This window comes from Pygoscelis adeliae, unplaced genomic scaffold, assembly GCF_000699105.1.
Source record: "Pygoscelis adeliae isolate BGI_AS28 unplaced genomic scaffold, ASM69910v1 Scaffold88, whole genome shotgun sequence".
NCBI lineage: Eukaryota > Metazoa > Chordata > Aves > Sphenisciformes > Spheniscidae > Pygoscelis > Pygoscelis adeliae.
The window spans coordinates 2548859-2573195 of NW_008825616.1; the positions used below are offsets into that span (position 1 = coordinate 2548859).

Here is a 24337-nt window from a genome sequence, read left to right on the forward strand (position 1 = left end):
AAAAAGCCTCATGGCCTGGAAGAATGGCCATCAGCTTCAGACTGGATCAAAGCAGCCAACACAAAAGTCGGGGGGCTGCTTACTTCTAAGGGTTGAAGCTGGGTTTACCACCATGGCAACATGTGCTTCCTTCTCACATTTCAGATGCCAGCTTTCCTAGCGTGGTCAAGGGAAGGTTATTCTCTGAAAAATACAGGGCAGATTTCTTTTGAATTTCCAGAGTGCAGGCTCCACCTCTGTAAGAGCTGCAGCAGGAAGCGCTGGTGGCTGGGAAGAGTCCCAGAGCAGATGAGGAAAGTGTTAATGAGGGAAGACCATTTGGAGGTACCATGCAGTGGCCTGTCCCAACTGAGTATCATGGCCACTGTCCAGTAACTGGAAGAAAAAATTCTGTTAAATAAAAGGCACCTTGACTCTGGTACTGATCCTCTAAGAGAGATAAATGAGAGTCTGGGGTTTAAGGTCTTGATGTCACATGGCTGAATTTTCTGCTGTTGTAGGAGAGGCCACGTTGTCCAGGAGTAGAAAGGACAGATGTCATATCTGGAAGTTGCCCGATGTTGCTGGTCAGAGCAAGACTGAAACCAAGAGGCCCTTTGTATCACCTAGACCAGAGTAATAAGGTACAGTAAATGAAAAACTAAGGAAAGACAACATGGAAAGAAGTCCTGCAGGTCCTTTTAAGAGAAAAGAAAGAACAAAAAAAAAAAGCACATTACCTTTAAAGAGATCATTAAGATCAAATGTAGGGATCTAGTTTAGACTGAACTAAATTGTTCTCCAGGCTTCATTGAATACATTGACTAGATCCTCAGGGCTTGATTTAGCGGACCAGCAGTAGTCATTTAATGCCATTCCTGGTGTCCCAGGATATATGAGATCTTTGGAGGGGCTGGTGGATATGGTACAAGACTTATGATAGCCCTACACAATTCTGAAATGACAACAGGAGGCCTCACTGATTATCCAAGAGCATTCATTAAGAACTTTGACGTGTGGCTAAGGGCTCACAAGAGTCAACCCATGTCCAAGGGGGTCCGACTATTTTTCTTGACTTTTCTTGACTTTTTTCTTTGACTGCTCTGAAGCACAGGGACAAACCTGCCTGCTTCCCCTGCAAGTAAAGCCTCTCTGCAGAGCTTCTCAGCCTGGGGACAGGTCTCTCCTCTGGCTGCACCAGTGCCACCTTACATTATTACATGGAGTCCCCCTCAGACGTCTGCCAAGATGTATATTTCCCCTGGAAGCTACCACCCTTCAAATCTACCAGTTCAGTGGCTCATCTGAATGCTCCCTCCACTACTGAGTTTAAAACAGTGGCTTTTTGCTAACAAAACCATGCATCCTCATGTATGTGAAGGTGTAAGGAGCACCCACATGAGCACTTGGCAGGTCTCAGGGTTGTACCACCACCCTGATGTAGCCAGAAAATGCAGCATCTCCCCAGCCTGGGGCGAGTGATCCATCCACCCCCTTCTCCGCCCTGCTGTGTGCACTACCTTGAGCGCTTGAGCTGCCATCAGCCACATAGTGCCTACTCTAGCGATGGAGCACCTGGAGAGCTGCTGATAACTGGACTGTCATACAAATCCATCCGACACATCATCTATTGCAGGAGGTCTTATGCAACTGGAAGGTGAGAATTCACTTGAACTTTTGCAAGCAAGGAACTATTAATTATTTCTTATCTTACTGCACTATAAACAGATGGTGATGAATAAACAGACTCCTAATTTAAACTTCATTAATGTTTTTCCAGCTTGACTTTTAATTTCCGTATGTTCACTGTTTCTTCTCCCATCAAACACGGCCTGACTTCTTCAAGGGAGACTGACAAAGAACCCCAAGCTCTAAATTTGGCTTTTCAAGCCAGCCTCCACTCTAGGCTTGTGGAACAGCAAAAGCAGTATTCATTTTTTAAACAACATGGGCCATTTCCCACCTGGATTTCTTTGCATGCAACAATGCTGATGATGAGCTTGCAGGACTCAGCTCTATTGCCCATAACAAGTGTGAAGCATGTACAAGTTAAGCAGATGTGAACAGGCATTGGGAAGGGGACTGGCACTATTTTCTTTCACGTTTTCCACTTTTCTGACTTTTTGATTGGGTTTCAAATCCTGCTTGCAAGACAGACAGGTCTAGATTGCAAATATAAAGTGCAGTGCTGAAGTACTCGAGGTATCAGAAGCAGCTCGGCTGTAGCAACTCCTTGATGGCTATTGGCAATTTTCACTGACACTTAGAAAATCATCTCAGCTATCTCCACGCTACTGAACTGTGGGGAACAGGCAGACAAAATGCAGGTCTGGCTCTGTGAGGTGCTGACAGCCTCCAGCTGTGAAGTTCTGAGCTCATTTCACTTACACTTAACTTCTGCAAGAATTTAGGAACCAAATCAAGCCAAAGGTTTTCCCTTTTGGAGAAAAAAAAAAGCCCTGAAAAACCATAGTGACGGAAGTTCAACAAAGGGAAATGCAAAGTCCTACACTTGGGAAGCAATAATGCCATGCACCCATACAGGCTGGAGAGTAGCTTTGCAGAGAAGGACCTGGAGGTCCTGGTGGACACCAAGTTGAACATGGGCTAGCAATGTGCCCTTGCCACAAAGAAGGTGAATGGTATCCTGGGCTGAATTAGGAGGAGCGTTGACAGTAGTTTGAGGGAGGTGATCCTTCCCCTCTGTTCAGCACTGGTGAGACTCATCTGGGGTGCTGGGTCCAGGTCTGGGCTCCCCAGTACACAAGAGACATGGACATACTGGAAAGAGTCCAGCAAAAGGGCTGCAAAGAGGATTAAGGAACTGGAGCATCTCACATATAAGGAAAGGCTGAGAGAGCTGGGACTGTTCGGCCTAGAGAAGAGAAAGCTCAGGAGGGATCTTAACAATGTGTATAAATATCCGATGGTGTTCAGGGGAAAGCAAAGAAAACAGAGAGGCAATGGGCACAAACTGAAAAACAGGAAATTCCATTTAAACATAAGATTTTTTTTTTCCCCCCTGTTAACATACTTAAACACTGGAACAGGTTGTCTAGAGAGGCTGTGGACTCTCTATCCCTGGAGATATTCAAAACCCAACTGGACATGGCCCTGAGCAACCTGATTTGGTTGACCATGCTTTAATCAGCGGTTTGGACTAGGTGGCATCAGGAGGTCCCTGCCAACCTCAGTGATTTTGTGATACTAAGCCAAGGTTCTATGTTAATGCAGAAAACCGCATCCCATCTGCTCAGGTCATGAGGCTCTGGTGTCAGGAGTCTTCTGTGGTTTAAAGCTCTCCTCTCTGTTCTTGAATATTTTCCCTCATACTCAAACTTCCATGCCATTAAAGTAAACTCCAAAACTGGGCCAGGATTCCCGTGCCCAAGTGCCGCCTGATATTCCCACCACTCTCCGCGAAGGCTGTTTACCATACGATGCCATGTTTCCTGCATAGCGGCATGGTCTCCAGAGCTGGTCATTCCACCCAAACACGAGTCACAGTACCTCGTTCAACTGCCATTCCTAAATGACTCTCCTACCTCTGAAAGGATATCTGATTGCGGAGCGAATTGATTAGCAATAATGGGATAAACAGATAATGAGCTGAGCCAACCGACCTAGACCTGATTGCTTTTCTTGGCTTTTTGACAAAAAAGAAAGGTTACCTTTTTTTAATTTTATTTGGGTGCTTCAGGTTGAGCTGAACTGTTTGTAAGCTGCAGCCATGGAGAGGTGAGGCTTTCTTAAAAACAAAAACCAAAAAGCCCCACTGTGCTCGGGGATCATTACAGGAAAAAAAGCCAGTGGAAGTCAGCAAGAGGCAACGCAGCGGTGAGACCTGCCTTGCAGCAAGCCTTTAGGAGCTCAGCCACACTTCACACAGAGAGAGATTTGCCACCATCTGTGAGTCTGGAAAGCAAAACCTCCTTCAGCCATCCTCTCCTCCTAACCCTTGGGAAAGTGCTTCCCTACTGCTGCTAACTGTATTATCAGCTAAGCAGTCACTGGATTGCATACAGATGTCCTGGCTGAAAAAGTATTTGGAGTGAAAGCCTGGTTTTCAGTGGGGCTGGGATTGCATTCTTCACTTTTGAAATATGTTTGTAAGCATTTTCAAAATAATACAGAGGACTGAGGAACTCTATTTATTATAAGCTCCTAAAACTACTAAGTGCCTTGGAGAAGCCCAGGCTGTGGAATTGCCTTATTTGTTTGTTTTACGTTGCCGTGGGTGGGAGATGCCACCAGAGAAGCAGCCCTGTACAGCCAGAGAGCAAAAGGAAAGGGAAAGAAGATAGCCCAAGCAGCTACTGGGCAGATCGCAGCCTGCTATCGCAGCAGCTGCTGGCAGCGTGCAAACTGCTCTCTGCAAAGCGATTCTCAAAAACCTCCCATCACACTTGCTCAGTGGGGTGGCAGAGAGAGCTCTCACCGAACGCGTTCAAATCCTGGGACTGACTTGGCTGAACTGACACTGCAGTTGCCCAGGCAGGACTCCCACAGGCACTGGCTGTTGAAAATTTCAGACGGTCTGGGAACTCTTTGAACGGTGCAGCTGAACCCCCAAACCTGACCTGCTACCAGTTGCTTACAGTACACCGATCTTGCAGAAAGCAGCGCTGCAGGGTCACTGGTGGTGTAACTGCACTGAGATGCTGCTGAGCTAAATGTCCCAGCTGTTCTGGACACTGGAGCACTGTCAGGACTTTAGCTCCTGCCTCTGCATACCCGTTACAGCACTGCATTGCTCGGCACTGGCATATAGGGCAATGTGGCTTTGTCTATGTCAGATATAACTTGAGCATCCCCAAGGAACTCCCTAAGAAGCTGCTGGGAAAACATCATCCACAAAAATCTGCACCCGCAGCCATTGCAGATTGATGTACGATACTATGTAGAGATATATTTGGGAGAAGAAAGGTGGAGAAAGAGAAGAGGCAACGTAACCTGGATGACATGTATTTTCTCTTTTGGGGTGTTGTTTCTCTCCAGATACAGAGTAGCTTCCTGTGAATTCAAATTGTGGGTGCTGCCAAAATACTGCATTTCCTATTCCTCTGTCTACCCACAGTACTTTTATTAGTCCCAATCGTAAAAGAGCTGGACACTTTTCAATTTGTTTGTCCTTACCTTAACCCCTGCTAGATAGGAAGATATTAATATTTCTGTTTTAAAGGAGGAAAACTAAGGCCAAGAGACCCAGGGAGTCACCCTAACTGCAGCAACAGTGCTGCTGTAGTTGCAATAATCTATGGATATCAAGTAAAGGCAAAGTTTGCGGGGAGACCAACTGTGAGACTAGCATGGAGTGGGATTAAAACATGCTTAGGGTGGGAAATTAAGGCCTCCGCAGCTAATGGATGTGGCTGCACAAACACCTCACACATAACAAAACTACAGATTTCACTAGTCCAACCCCCAGGTACGTCCGTGTGTGATGCAATCCAGCAGCATTTTCTCCTTAGCTGTGTGATAAGGGGAGGAATAACCAAAACTCCTTTTCCAACGTGTCAAAACCCAGCAAAAAAGTCTTCTCTATCACTTCATAGAAATGGTGCAGGCATCTCACTGACTTGAGTTTTAGGTCCTTTAGGAACACAGTCTGCACTGAGATTGAGACGAGGCATTTTGTACATCATCTCCTGCACTGAGCAGGGAAGAATCCTGCCACTTGCACAGTAACAGGTTTTTCAAAAGATTTTTTTAATAATGCCTCAAATTATATTGTGAGCACTCTTTGGGGGCCAAAGGATTGGAAAGATCATCTAACAAATACCCAAGTGAAAGTTTAGCTTCCCGAAATGCAATTCTGTATGTGAACAAACAGATTCATCACTCCTAATGATGGAATTGGGACTTCACCTCATTTGGCCAAATCCCCTCCAAGCCATTGAACACCAGGACAGGAATCATCTGCGAAGTGTGGTTATTTCCAACACAGCTGAGCTGCTCACTACGAATCCCCTCATAGTAAACGAAGATCTCGTCAACAGGCAAGACAATGTGAACATGATTCATCACATCCTAAAAGAGGTGCCTACACTTGGCCAGAACACGCTAGAGCTACCTAAAATCAAGTGAAAGAAATCCCTCACGAGAAGTCATTCCCATGTAACGGCTATTTGTCTGTGTGAAACCAACCGGTCTCAGTCTACTTAGTCTTGATTTTAATGGTAAAGAATCCACTTCTGTATTGAATCACAATTGTCACTTTACATCTTTACTAGTTATTTCAGCATGGAGCTGAAAGGATAACAGGGCAGAGGACTGCAAGGGCAGTCCCGCTCATGAAATCCAGTCCTGTGCTGCAATACACAGCTGCATCCTACACACCCCTTCATAAACTGGGCAAGCTCTGCCATGAAGTCAATAAAACACTCCTTCCTGCAGACCTCCAGAAAGGCTGTTCAGTCTCCTCTGATGGTTACAAACTTCCTTTAAAGTCCAGACTTTGATCTCACAGCCGTTTTATTCTCCTGTGTACACACTGCCAGCATAAACTGGTCTTCCCTGCTGTTTTCTCCCTAGCTGCATCTCACAGCTGGCGGCTCACGGCTTAGACAGGTGGACTCTGCGCTGGGTCAAAAACTGGCTGGACGGCCGGGCCCAGAGAGTTGTGGTGAATGGAGTTCAATCCAGTTGGCGGACGGTCACGAGCGGTGTTCCCCAGGGCTCAGTACTGGGGCCGGTCTCGTTCAATATCTTTATCAATGATCTGGATGAGGGGATCGAGTGCACCCTCAGTAAGTTTGCAGACGACACCAAGTTGGGCGGCAGTGTTGATCTGCTCGAGGGTAGGAAGGCTCTGCAGAGGGACCTGGACAGGCTGGATCGATGGGCCAAGGCCAACTGTATGAGATTCAACAAGGCCAAGTGCCGGGTCCTGCACTTCGGCCACAACAACCCCATGCAGCGCTACAGGCTTGGGGAAGAGTGGCTGGAAAGCTGCCTGGCGGAAAAGGACCTGGGGGTGCTGGTCGACAGCCGGCTGAACATGAGCCGGCAGTGTGCCCAGGTGGCCAAGAAGGCCAACGGCATCCTGGCCTGTATCAGAACTAGTGTGGCCAGCAGGAGCAGGGAAGTGATCGTGCCCCTGTACTCGGCACTGGTGAGGCCGCACCTCGAATACTGTGTTCAGTTTTGGGCCACTCGCTACAAGACAGACATTGACGTGCTGGAGCGTGTCCAGAGAAGGGCAACGAGGCTGGTGAGGGGTCTGGAGAACAAGCCTTATGAGGAGCGGCTGAGGGAGCTGGGGTTGTTTAGCCTGGAGAAAAGGAGGCTGAGGGGAGACCTCATTGCTCTCTACAACTACCTAAAAGGAGGTTGTAGCAAGGTGGGTGTCGGTCTCTTCTCCCAAGTAACTGGCGAAAGGACGAGAGGAAATGGCCTCAAGTTGCGCCAGGGGAGGTTTAGATTGGATGTAAGGAAAAATTTCTTTACTGAAAGAGTAGTTAAACATTGGAACAGGCTGCCCAGGGAAGTGGTTGAGTCACCATCCCTGGAAGTATTTAAAAGGCGGGTAGATGAGGCGCTTAGGGACATGGTTTAGTGGGCATGGTGGTGTTGGGTTGACGGTTGGACTCGATGATCTTGGAGGTCTCTTCCAACCTTAATGATTCTATGATTCTATGATTCTGCAGCCCTTCCTGTGCTGCTGACCTCTTCTCATCAGAGGTGGTCGCGCTTTTGTGACCCCCATGTCTCTCCTGTGTCCCTGCTAAAGTCTCCTCAAATGTGGGTAACTTCACGGATACTGAAACACACTCCTAACAGGGAATAGAGAGACTCCCATCCTGCTAATAATAAACAGCAGTCCCGTGGTCCAGGACTGCTGACACCAGGAACAGCAATTGGCACCTACTACCAGCACTGAAAACACAGGGGTTTAAGTTGGAAGGAAAGCATCGATTTCACCCCTGCATATACACCCACTATGAGGAATGGGTGTTCGAAGACAAAATAGCATTAAGACAAACGTTATTGTTTACCAGTGGAAATCTACCTGCTTATCCTGAGCTGGTGATCAATCTCAGCACTACCATCAGGTGTTCTTAATAAGTGACTAATGTATCTGACACATCAAATTACATCTGTGATTAAGCCCCTCTGATCAATACAATTGATAATGGCTTCTAAACAAAGCTTTATTTCCAGACTGTACCGAGATGGTGTGTTTCCTTATTTCCACTCATTTAATTAGAAAGGATAACAAATCAGTTGTTAAACCTCAAGTGATTTTCTTTTTGCTAAAAGGATGTGGAATGCACAGAAGGCAGTACACCTACCTGGCCATAAATCAAGGTATTACATTATGGATGGCAGGGAATCTCAATTGCTTTCCATTCTCCTTCTCTGAGGGACTGAACCGTGTTAAAATTACATTTTTCCTGGGAGTTTTACTAGGATTTTTTTTTTTCCAGCAACACTCAAACTAAACAGTCATCACCTTCATATGATCTCATATCATCACCTTCATAAGATTCTCCCCACCAAACTTTCCCCTCATCCCCAACTGTCAAAGTTTAAAGTTTTGTTTTGCAGCTGTGCTCGGCTACATTTATTGAGTTACGGAGCCTACTCCAGAAAAACAGCTTTTTCTACCTACATGTGCTCACATGCTGTGCCTTAAACACTCCAAGGGGGAAAGACATGCCACTTAGACACTTTGAAGTTACCAGTCCACACCATTTTCAAAACAGACTTCTCCATAAGATGATTCACCCACTGTCACCCATTTGAGAGACAACACTTTAGAGGTGCTGGTTTCTTTCTGTTGATGGCAAGGTGTCCTGGTTTCGGCAGGGATAGAGTTAATTTCCTTCCTAGTAGCTCGTACAGTGCTGTGTTTTGGATTTAGGATGGGAACAAAATTGATAAGGAACCGATGTTTTAGTTCTTGCTAGGTAGTGCTTACACTAGTCAAGGACGTTCCAGCTTCCCATGCTCTACCGACTGAGCAGGCTGGAGGTGCACGAGAAGCTGGGAGGGGGCACAGCCAGGACAGCTGACCCAAACTGGCCAAAGGGACATTCCACACCATGGGACGTCATGCTCAGTATATAAAGCTGGGGGAAGAAGAAGGAAGGGGAGGACGTTTGGAGTGATGGCGTTTGTCTTCCCAAGTAACCATTAAGCGTGATGGAGCCCTGCTTTCCTGGAGATGGCTGAACACCTGCCTGCCCATGGGAAGGAGTGAATGAATGCCTTGTTTCGCTTTGCTTGCCTGCGCGGCTTTTGCTTTCCCTATTAAACTGTCTTTATCTCAACCCATGAGTTTTCTCACTTTTACCCTTCCAATTCTCTCCCCCATCCCACTGCGGGGGGAGTGAGCGAGCGGCTGCGTGGTGCTCAGTTGCCAACTGAGGTTAAACCATGACACAAGGGCAGCTGTGAGTGCCTAGCGAAGAGTCGGGTCTGGAGCTCTTAAATACCTGCTGATGTTTTGGGGCAAATGGATGCCAAGTGCTTTCCACACAGTTTGCTTCGTAAGATTTGGTTGCACACACTCTGTGTCCCTACACACACTTGTTCCACACTGATGTCATCAATGACCAGTTCTACCCGGGACATGCAGACATACACAAACGACACCTGACATTAACTCAGGAGTAGCAGGTACTGCCTCCACGGACAAAAAACATGTTATAGTGCTCACAACTGCGATTTCTGAATCAGTCCCATTTAATGACTATGGGTAGTGACTGGTGGAAATGCAGAATTATCCCAGTCCAATATTTCAGCATTCCATTACGAAAAACAAACTCCAAAGGATTTTTCTATACTTGCTAGTGCTTGGGCATTAAGGGTTTGCAAAATGACCGAGTGTGTTTTTACATCAGAATCCGGAAAAATATTTTCAGTGGTTTAATTCACTGGAGAGATAAAAAAAGCTGTTTTGGATTAAACTTTCCAATGAGAAAAATAATTTTGAAAAAGCAGAAAGAAAATATTAACACTTCAAGTATTTATTCTTCTATTTTGAATGTACTGTATTTAATTGAATTTCTTTAAATGTCCATGAAAATGAAATGAAGCATTTAGTTGGCTTTCAGACGAATGTTTTTAACGACCCTGATTTTTCCCTTTACTGGATTCCAGGAGAACATTTCTTCAAACGACTCCATTTAACTGTACAGGCACACTTGAAATAGTTTCCGAACCAAAGAAAACCATATCTTAGTAGATAAAAGCAGGGGCCAAAAGCCATCCTTGCATTCGGCAAAGCTCCTCCAGGGATCAGCTTGTCCCCAGGATGCTGTTCTATCGTTAATAAGCATTGTGTAGAACAGTCCTTCTGTCTGTAGCCTAACTGCAAGCAACGCCAAGAGAGAGAGGATGAGAAGACATCCTCTTCCACTTTTTCCTCTTTTGGGAGGTGGGATGCAAATATCAAGCAGGATACGCACCTTCCCACCCCTTCCCCCAGCAATGCGATCCCTTGTTTTCGGAGCCTGACAGCCTGCCACTGGTCCCTACACCTTCTTTACCCACAAAACCAGGACCTGTAAGTTGAGAGAGTCACTTGGAGGGGGAGAGGTCCAACTCGATGCCTCAACCTGGGGCTTTGACAGCACTGCTATGGGATGGGATGGGATGGGATGGGACAGCACCAAGACCAAAAGCTTGCTTTCTCTGCCACACTGATCTCTACAATTTAAGACTGAGCATGGGTGGCTGTATCAAAATCTCCCAAGCTCTCTGCAGGCTGCCCACTGGGGAATTGTGTTAGCATAGACCCTTTCAACATCACCTACCCGTGTCCTGTCTCACAGGTTGGTCTGGAGCTCCTCTGCTCACAGCAACATCCCGCAGCCTCTCCCCTGCTCTGAAACCCCACGTGCCCAACGCGTGGTGTGCCAGGCCTGCTCCTCAAGGGAGGCATAGCTCCATGGCTGCTGCCTGAGGCCGGGATGGAGAAACCTTGTGAGGCCGGAGAGCAAAGGTGGCGTCATTGACCTGGCCCTCCTCTCCTGATCACTGAAGCAGGGGGTGGGTTAAGGGGACCGGAGAGCCTTCCAGGAGGACTGCCCAGTGTGGTGTGTGCTCCATGTCACGTGAACAAGGAGAAGATCTCAGCTGCCTGGCCCAACTTCATAGATTCCTTGCAGCCTTGGAGCATACCCTTCCTTCCTCTGCTTCACCACTGGGGCAGGAGGAATTTTGGCATGGGGATGAGATTCAATGGAAGGAGAAGGTCACCATAACTTTCCTTGAAGCAAACCAAGGTCTATGAGAACTTGAGGCTTTCAGATCCCAGGGAAAAATTGGCTAAGGCACTTCCAGTTCAGAGAGATGGGAGACTGACTGTGATTAAACACACTGAGACACCTAAGCTAGGCTTACCTAGCTGGGAGGCAGCAGGTGATCCCCAGCGAACTATTCAAACTCTTGGTCGATTGAATCGGACTTTGGAAGTACCTATTTGTCTCCCTCCTAATGTAAGAGCTCAACATCAGCTGGAGTGACTGCCCTGCTCCAGCAGCAGAGGGGGTGAGCAGTGGCATGGGCAAGGCAGATGTGAGGCTGGGTGATGTTGGCTTGCAGGCCAGGGAGAGAAGAGAGCATCCCCATACCTGAAGTCTGGTTATCCCCAATAAGCTCTGCCAAGCACTGGCTGCGCTCCTCTTCAATCTCCTGCATGATGGTGCACTCCGGACGTGTGCTGGATGCCTGCAGAAAGGGCAGAGAAGAAGAGAGTGAGCAAAACCCATCTATCCTCAGAGATGCGTTCCTGGCAATTCATGGCCACCTGAGCTCCCCTGGGCCACCGCACAATGGGGATACATACCCAGCCTAATTTTATGTTTGCTTGAGAGAAGGAAGTATAACCCAGAGCCTGCTGAAAAAAAACAGCATTTCCCTCCATGCCTTCCTTAAAAGAAACCAAACTATTTTTTTCTGATGATCAGGAGGAATTCTGCCTCTTTATGCTCCGGGAACCCTGCCTGACTAACCTCACACCAACAGCTATCTAGGGCAGGGAGATGGCAGTTTTAATATTCATGCCAAGAGCAGTGGGTTCTGTGCTTATAAGGTTTCTTCCCTCCATTCTCACATGGTCTGCCTCCTGGCTCATGCTAATTCAAAGCAAAACAAAACCCAAATCAAATAAGAATGAAATCTGATGCAGATTAGGAGATCAAGGAGCTAAGAAGCAGGAAATTCCCAATGACAAGACTTTTTCCCCCAAGTGGCTTCTCCTCAGTCAGACCTAATTATATTGTGTTTGTAATACAACAGTGGCTATAAATGTTCAGGTGATTAATCATGGACTCCTTACAACATGTAATTCATGAACTGCCTCAATCATAAAATCTGCAAATGACAATTTGCATTCCAAAAAAGGAACCAGGAGCTGGACAATGGGTCACATAACACAGTGTCCCCTTGTCACCAACACGCTCTCAACTTGGAGGGAACACCTTCCTTCATTGCTATGGCAATTGCAAGCAGAAATTAAGGTCCTATTACACACGGTGCTGCACAAAACCCCATTTCTTTCAAAGAGATTGGAAACGGCATTCAGCAGGGAGAAACCGATTCAGAAACTCAGCTGCAAAAAGTCGGCAAAGGGGAATGATGCGAAGAAAGCAGAAGTCTTGGCTTGAGTTTATACCGTCACTGTTAAATGCAATGCAGGAAAAACCATGAGTCGGGTGAACTTCAGGGACAGATTTTGAGGGCAGGGGATGAGCCTTTGCCTGTAAGAAGTCATCAATTCAGTGTTCACTCTTGCCGGATTTTGGAAAAAGCATATATTTTAATCAGAAATAGGCAGAGAAAGGAGAAAAAAAGATCTTTTTATGTCTCGTTTCAAAATGTGTGAGCTATTTTTCTATCCATATATTTGCCAGACAAGTTTGTGAGACAGAAGGCCCAGAAATCCTTTGAAGGAACAATTGTTTGATGTAAATTGCCCTCTGGATTAAAATTATAAAATAATTTAGCACATTAAATTTATTCTCACCATTTCTTATTAACCCAACCTGCTCTTTCCCCTGTTTCACCCCATGTCTTGTTCAGATTGTAATTTCCTTTAGGTTGGGAATGGGCCTTGATTAGTAGTGTATAAACAATTAATTATGTGGTTTTATAGTCAAATTAAAAATAAAAAAACAAACATGAGAAGGGGGGAATTATTTGGAGTTGTCTTGGTACTCAAATGTTTCTTTTTCCCAAAGGGAAACAGATCTTAGGAAGTTTTATCTTGGTTCATCTAAAATACCATAGATTCATTTTGTTTTGATTTACAGTCCTTCTTGACTTTTTATTTTAACCTTAAAAAAGTGGGAGGGGAAGCGTGAGAGATTTGCAGAACATTCGCTGTAAAAATAAAGATTGAAATGTTTTCAAAACATTCTGACTTTTTCAAAGGAAAGTTTTAACTCTCTGGACTTAAACTATTGCCAAACTCATCTCACGTCTATAAATAACTCAAGTTTTCACTTTATAAATTAATTCATACAGCTCTAACTTTGATCAGGCTTGGCAAAGTGCTATGTACTTCTACAACATATTTTAATTTTTTTTTATGCAGTAAGTTTTCTACCAAGCCCATTAGCAAGTGCTTCACTGTCGCATCTTCCCTTCACTAAAAATGCATGCCTAAATTGGTTGATTGCATATTTACCTCAACAGCCCGGTATTTACTTTAGAGTAAATGTTTTATCACCTTTCAAAAAAAAAAAAAATTAGGCAATTCACCGTTAGTATTCTGAAAAGTGGGTTCGTGATAGATTCAGGTAAACTTGACTATAGCTGTAACAAACAGATGACACCAAGTTGGGCGGGAGTGTTGATCTGCTCGAGGGTAGGAAGGCTCTGCAGAGGGACCTGGACAGGCTGGATCGATGGGCCCAGGCCAACTGTATGAGGTTCAACAAGGCCAAGTGCCGGGTCCTGCACTTTGGCCACAACAACCCCATGCAGCACTACAGGCTTGGGGAAGAGTGGCTGGAAAGCTGCCTGGCGGAAAAGGACCTGGGGGTGTTGGTCGACAGCCGGCTGAACATGAGCCGGCAGTGTGCCCAGGCGGCCAAGAAGGCCAATGGCATCCTGGCCTGTATCAGAAATAGTGTGCATCCCCCTGTACTCGGCGCTGATGAGGCCGCACCTCAGATACTGTGTTCAGTTTTGGGCCCCTCACTACAAGAAGGATGTTGAGATGTTGGAACGTGTCCAGAGAAGGGCAACGAGGCTGGTGAAGGGTCTGGAGGACCAGTCTTATGAGGAGCGGCTGAGGGAACTGGGGTTGTTTAGCCTGGAGAAAAGGAGGCTGAGGGGAGACCTCATTGCTCTCTACAACTACCTGAAAGGAGGTTGTAGCGAGGTGGGGGTCGGTCTCTTCTCCCAAGTAACAAGCGATAGGACAAGAGGAAATGGCCTCAAGTTGCGCCAGGGGAGGTTTAGATTGGACATGAGGAAAAATTTCTTCACCGAAAGGGTTGTCAAGTATTGGACCAGGCTGCCCAGGGAAGTGGTTGAGTCCCCATCCCTGGAGGTATTTAAAAGACGTGTAGATGCGGTGCTTAGGGACATGGTTTAGTGGTGGACTTGACAGTGCTAGGTTAATGGTTGGACTTGATGATCTTAAAGGTCCTTTCTAACCTAAATGATTCTATGATTCTGTGATTCTATGAAGAAACAAACAAAGAAAGAGTGGGATGTATCTCACCTTGTCTCTCAGTGGGACATGTCTTCCTTCATTTTAGCTGGGTAAAAGCTATATGTTTAGTCTGAACTGATTTTTACCGTTCCTTCTAGTCCACAGAGAGCTAGCAATCATCAGCCCTGAAGGCTTTCATCCCACTTCACTGACTGTATTGGACCAGTTCGATCTAAAATATCTACTATTTAGCTGGAGAAGGTCAGTGATGTGTGAATTTAATGTCTAAAGACCTTTAACTGAATCATCAAGGTCAACAAACAGACACACATTGGAGGCCCTCTTGTTTATGGCTCATTTTCCACATTAACTAAACAAGTAAATAAATAACCCAAACAATCACAACAACCCTCCTTCTACCTCCCTAGTGATAACACTAATAACCCTACATATCACAGCTGTCATTGCTATAGGCTAACAAAGGCAGGTGGAATAAAAAAAAAAAAAAAAAAAAATCACAGTTTTGGGCATCATTAGGAAACAGACAAGTGTGTCTTTTTTTGTTGGTAGGTCATCAATTCAGCTGGCATGATGGTGAGCAGGGCAACAAGTTCAGCTGCCTTAATTCACCTTCCAGTTGACAAAATGCTCATGGCTGAAAAGACCCCTCAAGAGCTGCGAGTTTTGCCTGCCAAGGGGGATCTTCCCTGGGATGAGAGGCTAAATAACTCTCCCTCCTTGGTGTATTCCTCCTAGAAAAGCTTGAAGTAGACTTTATAGACAGCTTGGTACAAACTCACTTTACTTATTCCCCAGCTCTGTTTTTTTGCTGTGGTGTTGTGTTTTCTTTGTTTTTTCCTATGGAAAAGGCAGAGATTTTGGGCTTTGGCATCTTTCACTACAGTGGGCAACTGGCCACGCAGACATGGGGCTGAGGACTACACTAATTCACACTTCCCATCCAAAAAGTGTAGATAAAGGAAAAGCATGACCAGCTTTGGTTAGCTCACATTAACATCAGTAATCCAGTTTCCCGGGCAAATCCGTTGTGGGTGAAGCTGAAACTCCGTAAACCCTCCTTCGCTAAGCCCTCCTGGCATGTCCAAGATACCGTGTAAAAATTGTGGTGGGTTTGTCAGGGGTCATTTTTCCTGCATACACTCTGAAGCCCTAAGCAGAAAGATGAAGGGAATGTTTTTTCTGGATGTGATTTCCTGCAGCTCTGAATTCTGCAGCAACTCTCATGTGGAATTATCCCCAAAGTCTTTATTAATGAGAGTTTTCCTTCCCGCTGGATCCCAACAGTTGTTAGAGGATTACCGCACAGTCTGCTACTGCAAAGAAAGCCATTGTGTACACTCTTTAATTAAATACAATTCAAAGGATTGTCACAGACTGAAGGAGCTGCAGAAATGTTTTGTCTCATCTATGCTGTCTGTCATTAGCAGGGCCAGGCTAACCACGGGCCAACTCCTTTGCTCACATGGCAACTCCTCAAAGGCAGGCAGGACTCACAGTGAAGCCACAGCTGCTGGTGAGCAGGAGTATGGGCCCACAAGAAGTGACATGAGCCTCAGTACCGCCCTTTCTCCTGATCCCAGGGTGTTCCTGGGCTCACCTGGAGCTCACCGTATGGAGACTCCAGCAGAGATGGGGACTAGGGTGACCACAGTGATAATAGGATTTGGAGTCAAACAAGGAAGGAGTAGAATTGAAAAGCCTACAGATGATGAAATCACATCCCTCACCCATTTCTGTTCAGCTCCCAGAGCCTACGGAGTAGTGACACGAAAATTTCTTATACCATTACTACCTTCCCATAGCTTCTGTGAAGGCAGTAACAGTATAAAGACAAGAGCATCAGTTGCCTTCCTACAGTTTCCATAACATGACTTCAGTCACTGCTCTAGGTGGAGATGGAGTTTCTCAACACTTTTTCATGAGGACAGCAAAGGAAATGAAAGATTTTAGCAGGCAGGTCTTATTTCAAGCCTCAGTAGCATAACCTGAAGGAGTTACTTCTGGCTAGTTGCCAGAAGAGCTCACCATTAATTTCAGTCCAGGGGCTTTCATTTATGCTCGTTACTTGTAGGAATGCAGGACTGAAGAAACTTCTTACGCAACAATCTTGGCTTTGATTTCTTCCATAACTTCACTCAGCTCTGTCTTAAAACTAGATTTTCAGTTTCTTTTTAGTTTCTTCCTTTTGAACATCCTCAGGAAAATGCATTTTTATTCCTAAAAACCCTCTGAGTGAGCCAAAAAAATACTGTGTACAAGTGCAAGAATGAGCAAAGAGAGTGGACCAAAGGAAGACACCGACACAGGATTTTTATCTATACTGATGGGTAACACAATTTCCAGCAATAACACTGTCAAACTTAAAAGCTGTGAAAGCTCGGTGGTCTTGAGAAAAAACCAAAAAAGAAAGTATTTATGGAGTGTTATAATTATTTGCTCTTCTAAAGGACCTTTGTCTAAGAATCCAAAACCATGTTACAAATATGTCATGACAGCAGAGGGAAGTAAATTTTAGATACCAGTAATACAGACATAAACTGAGAGATAAAACCAAGTTCAAAACATACCAAACACCCTGTGTGGCCTTTGTAGGATCAATAAAGAAGGACTTGCCAAAACAATGTTTTTTAAGCAGAGGCAAGCTATATTCTGCTATGACCTCTACTCATGTTGTAAATACACTGCTCTGCAACCAGCCGTCAGTAAGGGACTATCAGAGCACAGGTAGCAGCACGTGTCCCTAAGAGACTTTTCCAAATAAAAGAGGTCCAGGCAAATACCCAAGTACCCTGACTCTCACTTTGCTGTTCAAACCACTCCATTTTATGCTTCTGCCAAATATAATCATGCCAATAACAGATCTATCATTTGACAAGGAAAGCAGATGGTTTTTTCCAGCTCATCTAAGCAGGCCCTGTTAAACAAAGGCAACTTGGCCAAATCAATCCAGCAGCTTGGAGGCACGGAGACTTCATTTATTCTGATTGTCCCTTTTCTGTGTGAGGGGTTGGAAGATCAAGGAAACATATGCAGAGTGTTTTGCAAAGAGCTCGGAGAACCAGAAGGAAAGGGAAGCTGAGCAGCTGTGTTGCTTAACTCCTTAGTGACAAGCTTGTATATGCCTGTCCTGAAAAGCAGCTGAATTAGGGTCTTAAGGAAGAAATGATGCCCTGGCGCTGGAGTAATGACACACAGCGATTAAAGGACAGGCAGCACTTGAGTAAATTCTCACAACTGAGTAGGAGACAGCTCTGATGGCTGGGTAAGCACATGTACCTCCCTACTTTAAATTATCATCTGTAGTGGGTAAGTATGAATTTCCTTTCCAGGAAGCTCAGATGAAGGATTTGAATTCAGGCTATTGCAGAAATAGAGGGATGCTGCAACACTGAGATCAGTGGTGTTTACATCGACAATTTAGAGCAAAGAGCAAAGTGTTATAATATCGCTGTTAATGATTGAGAAAAAATAAGCAAGGAGCGACAGTGATTATCCCAAGAGTACACAGGGGAAGCAAAGGAAGGAAAAAAGGGGACTCCACTACCTGACTGTAGAAATTGGAGAGCAGCAAAGTAACCTGTAGTTTTCCCTGAACTACTGGTCATTGACTGCTTTTAATTTCCTTTTACCTTCGAGTCTAAGGACCAGAGCCTGGCTGAGGAAAATTCTGTTCCTTTTCTTATAGATTGTTCAGAATCTTAACTGCTAAACTGATCAAACCTTCTGGAGAAAGTTCACCTCCAAATCTTCCGCTCAGCCAATTACAGGAAGAGCAGAAATACAAAGGATATGCAAATCCAGAACTGCTTGACCCCCAGGACTCAGAAAGATGGTTTGAGGATCCATTGGGCCTACATCTGCCTACTGCACACTGATCATCCTTCCTCACCTGAAGACAGAAGCAGGCACTTTTAGGACATGAGTCACTTCAAACTGAAGGAACTGCCTGAAATAGGTTAGAGGAAACTTACCCTATACTGCTTCAACAGGGAGCCTTAGGCAACTGGCTGAGGGGTGGAGGCCTACACTGCAAATATCTAAAGTTAAATGATATAAAACCCACAGGCCTGGGCTTATCTCTAAACTGAATGATTCCCCTCCAGACAACCCCATCCTTCCCCAGCGTACTTCAAGAGCAGATGTGAGATGGTACCTGGCAGGATCCCTGTCGAGAAGTTGACTGAAAGACTAGTAAGTGCTCTAATATGTTTACAGGTTGTTGTTTTCAAGATACATTAACTTTGAAATGCTGTTGTTCAAAAAAAGGTACTTAGCTTCAGGAGAATGTGCAGGTACCCTGTTCATCCTGTCCTGAATTGCTGCCCATCCAGCACCAAGTCATCTCCTGAGTAGCCACCTCTTGACTGCTGTGCATAGAAGAAATGGTCCCTAATTCAGTTGTAGGCTCAGAAGGGACTAGAAAGCCCAGAGCAGATGTCTCAGTAAAACCTGCAAGTTGCTTGTGCTCATTCCTGTCTTCTCTGTCCTGGGCCAGATGCTAACTCCTGACAAAGCCTCCACCCATCCAGCTCTGATTCTTGCCCTGGGCAACCACAGGGGCCCCCATCCAGTCCTGCTTGCTCTTCACTGCATCTCCTGTTGCTTCAGTTCACTCCAACTGTGTCACCAAAATCTTGTTTTCCTCCCGAATCCAACCTAGATGTTACCACCAACCAAGTCCACCTGCCACAACATTGAAGAAGATTTGGACTGAACTCAGACCGGCTCAGATGACCCCAGAAAGTTGTAAGGCTTTGGGTGGGGTGTAGAGCACAAGGGGTTCCCAAATCCAGAGCAACGGAGACTGGCAGTTTGGGCAACACCCTGGGGAATCCACAGGCACATAAGCGGGCAGTTCAGTGTCACAGGAGGCTGTGACAAAATAAGAGCTTGATCAAAATCACAGTGAAGTCCCTGTATTTTCTTCCCTGCCCTTCATGTTCTCAGTCATCCCCTAGACCTCTCCCGCTGCCTGGGAGCTGCATACACAGGTCATGTACACCAAACCTTTGGAAACAGGACCCCACCAGCCTCCCGCAAGGCTGCCTATTGGATATTATTTATAACCAGGGAGCTGGATAAAGAAAGATGGATGTTCTCTAGTTCTCAGAAATACTGCAGTGGTCTGGTTTGAGGAACAATAGTTTTGATTAGTGACATGGGCAGCTCCTTTTAACTTTTAGGGGAACTGAAAACTCTGAGGATGTCTAGAAATCCAGTGTTAGTCCAGCGTTACTGCACCATCAGTAAAGCAAGGGCTGGAGTGACTGACACCAGGCTCGCCCACCATTCATGCTGGAAACCCTCACAGCTGCAATAAGCGGCCACTTCACCTGGAGCTCTAGGGCTGTCTGGAGAGGATGCATTTCCCATGCCCAGCTTCTCATTGCAAACTCAGCGTTTTGTTTTGGTTTTTTTCATGCACTCAGGGAAGGACTGAAGAGCAAAGTGCTAATGTTACAGAGCAGTCTAGCAGGCAGTGTCCCAGGCATGGCTTTTCCTTTTCAGAGCAGGCACTCTGAAGCTCAGTGGCAGCTAGCAATGTGGACGAAAGAGGGTGTTTGGCATTTACTGGGTGCCCTCTCCTTGCTTTGGCATAGCAGCTTTAGCATCTCCAGCTAAGCAGTCAAAACTGGACACGTTCAGCATTTGGAGCACTCAGTTCTCAAAACTTTCCTGAGCTCACTGAACAGTAAATGGCTTTAGGACATGGATCTTCCAGTCTTGTGTCCCAGCAACCATTAGAAAAAGCACATTGGGTCAGAGCACAGGTTTGTCAAGGTCAGTACCACTTCCCCAAGAGCAACCAGGAGGAGATAAAGGAACAAAAAACATAGAAAACATAAGAAAAAAGACATGCATATTATAATCCTTCCTACGGCGTATGTCTTCCAGCAGTCACCACAGCGTCCTTCTACAATACAGCTGGTGATAAGGTTTTAACCTTCTTGGCTATCAATACCTTCAACATCGTTTATTAAACCAAATTAGGACCAATTCCAGGATGATTTTTACTATTCATACATCACTTCCCATCCTGAAAAAGTGTCCCTAACAGGGCTTGTTTGTGCCACTATTCAAAGCTTTCTATTGAAATCCAGGTACATGCCTGGAACAATCTATAAATGCATCTCATTTTAAAGAGTTCACTTCAAAAGACTGATTACCTACAAGGGAGAGTACAAAAAATACAAAGATGTTGGCAAAAGATGAGTTTGGTTCATTCAGAGATCAGGAAGAAATTAATCCTCCCTCTTTCAAATGAAGCAGAAGTGATTCAGTCAACAAGGCTCTGGGTGAGGATGTTACTTAGGGATTTATAAAGCATCCTTTATAAAGCATCAGAGCTCTCTATAGAAAGATTCTTCACGGACAGTCTGAAGCATCCAGGCGGGTCTTCCAGGAAGAAGAGCCTACTGGGACGAGCTCCCTGCCTAGGCTGTGTTTCAGAACAAAGGATCAAGTCATTGTTCTTAATAATGAGGGAGTCAAGAGTACCCAAGTGATTTGGAGCCACTCCAAGCACAAGAGCCGCCATCTTCAACAAAATCAGGACAGGGCCACCCTTCCCTTCTTTGGCTGAGGATGGAAGGAAGCAAAAGGGCAAGTCACTTGTTAACACGTGTGAGGGAGAGGAAGGTTAGGACAACCATGGGGAGCATTGCTGCAGTGAAGAACAAAGATTCACAAGAATGGGAAAAACCATGCAAAGAGCAACTGAAGGGATCCTTACCTAAGAGAGTGCAGGATGGACACGTGGAGACAGCCTTGATTTAGAAGAACAGAACATGCTGGAGATGGCTGCCTGGTTGTCCAGAGCTCTTCTAGGGGAAAGCTGCTAATTACATTTATGTTTGGGAGTTTTGGATTCAGCCGTTGTTTTTGATACCCCTCACTGTGCCCAATGGCTAGTCCACATTGAGAACACAGCACATCTGAGCAATTGATAGAGGAACATGTTCTCATGAGGACTTAATGAACTGACTAAAGATGTAGATTTTAGGAGGGACTTACATGAGAGCTTGTCCTGGTTTCGGCAGGGATAGAGTTGATTTCCTTCCTGGTGGCTGGTACAGTGCTGTTTTGGATTTAGGATGGGAACAAAATTGATAAGGCACCGATGTTTTAGTTGTTGCTGAGCAGTGCTTACACTAGTCAAGGACTTTTCAGCTTCCCATGCTCTACCGACTGAGCAGGCTGGAGGTGCACGAGAAGCTGGGAGGGGGCACGGCCAGGACAGCTGACCCAAACTGGCCAAAGGGACATTCCATACCATGTGATGTCATGCTCAGTATAGAAAGCTGGGGGAAGAAGAAGGAAGGGGGGGACGTTTGGAGTGATGGTGTTTGTCTTCCCAAGTCACCGTTACGCGTGATGGAGCCCTGCTTTCCTGGAGATGGCTGAACACCTGCCTGCCCATGGGAAGGAGTGAATGAATTCCTTGGTTTGCTTTGCTTGCGTGCACGGCTTTTGCTTTACCTATTAAACTGTTTTTATCTCAACCCACGAGTTTTCTCGCTTTTACCCTTCCGATTCTCTCCCCCATCCCACCATGGGGGAGTGAGCGAGCGGCTGCGTGGTGCTCAGTTGCCGGCTGAGGTTAAACCACGACAGAGCTGAAACTATCAGCATTCACCCTGCACAATTTTGAGTAGTCTGTGTGAAGGATCAGTATGAAAACATGAAAATAATTCAAAACGTGGTTCCACTCTTCCTGGCTGAAAAGAAGGACTTAAAGCTACAGGTTATAACATGAGCCTAAGAGCCCTAGATGCACACAAAAATTTAACAAATATGACATGACACACACACACAGACGCTGTCTAAACTAGGCATGCATGCAACACTTCCACCTGAAGAGAGCATTGATGTCTTCCCAGGAGCCTAAGGGCCACACTTAGTATCTCTGACAGTCCCAACCACCTTCCTCTTAATAACACTCAGAAGAGACTCAGCATCCCAGAATGCAAGGGTGCTGTGACAGGGCTGCATCTCAACTCAGGGCTGCTGAGTGAGTGTCAAGTGAAACAGATGATCAAAGTGAAGGGTCAGATGCTAGAAATATCTGCATTACAAATTAAAGCAACCCACTGGTGATTTCCATGGTTTGAACATGGCGAGGCTTGGCCAGGAAAGAGTTTACCAATGGTTTTAAGGGAGCAAGGATCTCACCCTCGCTTCCTGCATAGCCTCACACTCCCAGCTTGGCTGTTAGCTACAGCTTTGCTTCCCATCGGTCCCTGAAGCGAAGGCAACTTGCAGCTGCTTTCCACTGTGCAACTAGATTGTGATGAACCAGCTACTCAGGTAGATAATTAATTCTACTTTATTGTGCTGGGCATTTTCTTTTGTTATTCCTTACCTGCTAACAACACAGATGGGGGAAAAAGCTCAGAGGGAAGATGCTTCTGCTTTGTCTATTTAAACGAGAAAAAATACAAGGGCACAAATGACACAGAAAATGAACGCTTAGGTGACAAAACCAAATCTTAGCACTACAGTATCACCAGACCTCTCTCAGGTCATGCCACTGGCTGTAGATCTCAAAATGTTTTACAAAGGTAGTACCTCTAGCCTCTTTTGACAGATGGAGAAATCAAGGCAGAAAGCCCAAGATCATCCAGCAAGTTAGTAGCTAAAAAAAAACCAAGCCCCAAAAAACCCCAACCCACAAAAAAAACCCCACAACAAAAATGTCAGGTTGGTCTGGCTGCCTCCCAAAACTCCTTCCTTATACCAAAGATAGATAAAAGCAGTCACACAACCCCCCTAAATACTTCACACTCTGTGTTACCAGCATTTGCATGTCTTTAAAAGACCTTTCCACATGCCAGTGTACGCTGATGTCCACCTCTGTCAGAGATGTCCTGCTTTCTATGAAATATTTAAATGTTCTCCTCAAAATACCCTGGTCAGCCAGCAAAGAGCCAACTGAGAAAAAGAGAATTGGGATGGGAGAGAGTGGGAAAGGAGTCGGCCCTTGTTCCATGGCAACAAGAGAAAGACTTCAAATCTCACTTTAGGGGTATTGGACAGGAGGGAAATAATAGATTAGATAATTAGGAAGATAAAACCTGAGATGGACATTAGGAGTGATCAGAACACCTGGGCAGAGCGGCTGATGGCTCTGGAAAGAAAACGATGTTTAGATAAGTACAAGGAGCAGAAAACCTCTGAGCACTGCTAGAAGTCTAGCCTTTGCTGGCAAGACCAACTCAGCTAAGCAGAAAATGTCTTTCAGTGATATGAATAAAAAGAGAACAACAACAGGGGAAAAAAAAAGTGAGATTGCTGTGCAAAGTGCTGAAATTCAAGTCAAAACTAAACATAGCCCCCAAAAAAGAGAAGTCCTATGCAGCCCCACCCCCCACTTCTGTTCACTGGCTTCTCCAATGATTTGGAGGTAAAAATATAATTTTACTAATACAAAGTGGAATAGTTACACATGGTGAAAATGATGTAGCTTGAATAATTGAGAACAACAGGGCTGACTGTGAAGGCAAACAAGGGTACGGAAATTGTTGTATATGAGGTGAAAGCCACTCAAAAGAGAACAACATGCTCAGATTAGATGGTGGGAGTGGTACCATCTGGCTGAAAGTCAACAAATGTAATGCTTTTTTATATGTGGAAAGGAGAGGAAAAAAAAGATCCAGACAACTATCAGCAAGTTAGTCTGAGCACAAAAGTACACAAGACTTTTGAACATCACTTGAAGGAAAG

The 24337-nt window shown here is 45.4% G+C and overlaps 1 protein-coding gene across 1 annotated transcript in view; it reads right to left on the reverse strand.

Annotated features, from left to right (window-relative positions):
* VIPR1 (vasoactive intestinal peptide receptor 1) overlaps positions 1 to 11667 on the reverse strand; it is an 80287-nt gene extending 68620 nt beyond the window's left edge. The window contains exon 1 of the mRNA XM_009333294.1: positions 11562 to 11667. Coding sequence (XP_009331569.1) covers positions 11562 to 11628 — 67 coding nt within the window. The 5' untranslated portion in view covers positions 11629 to 11667. The remainder of the gene's footprint in view (positions 1 to 11561) is intronic.
* Between the last annotated feature and the right edge of the window lie 12670 nt (positions 11668 to 24337).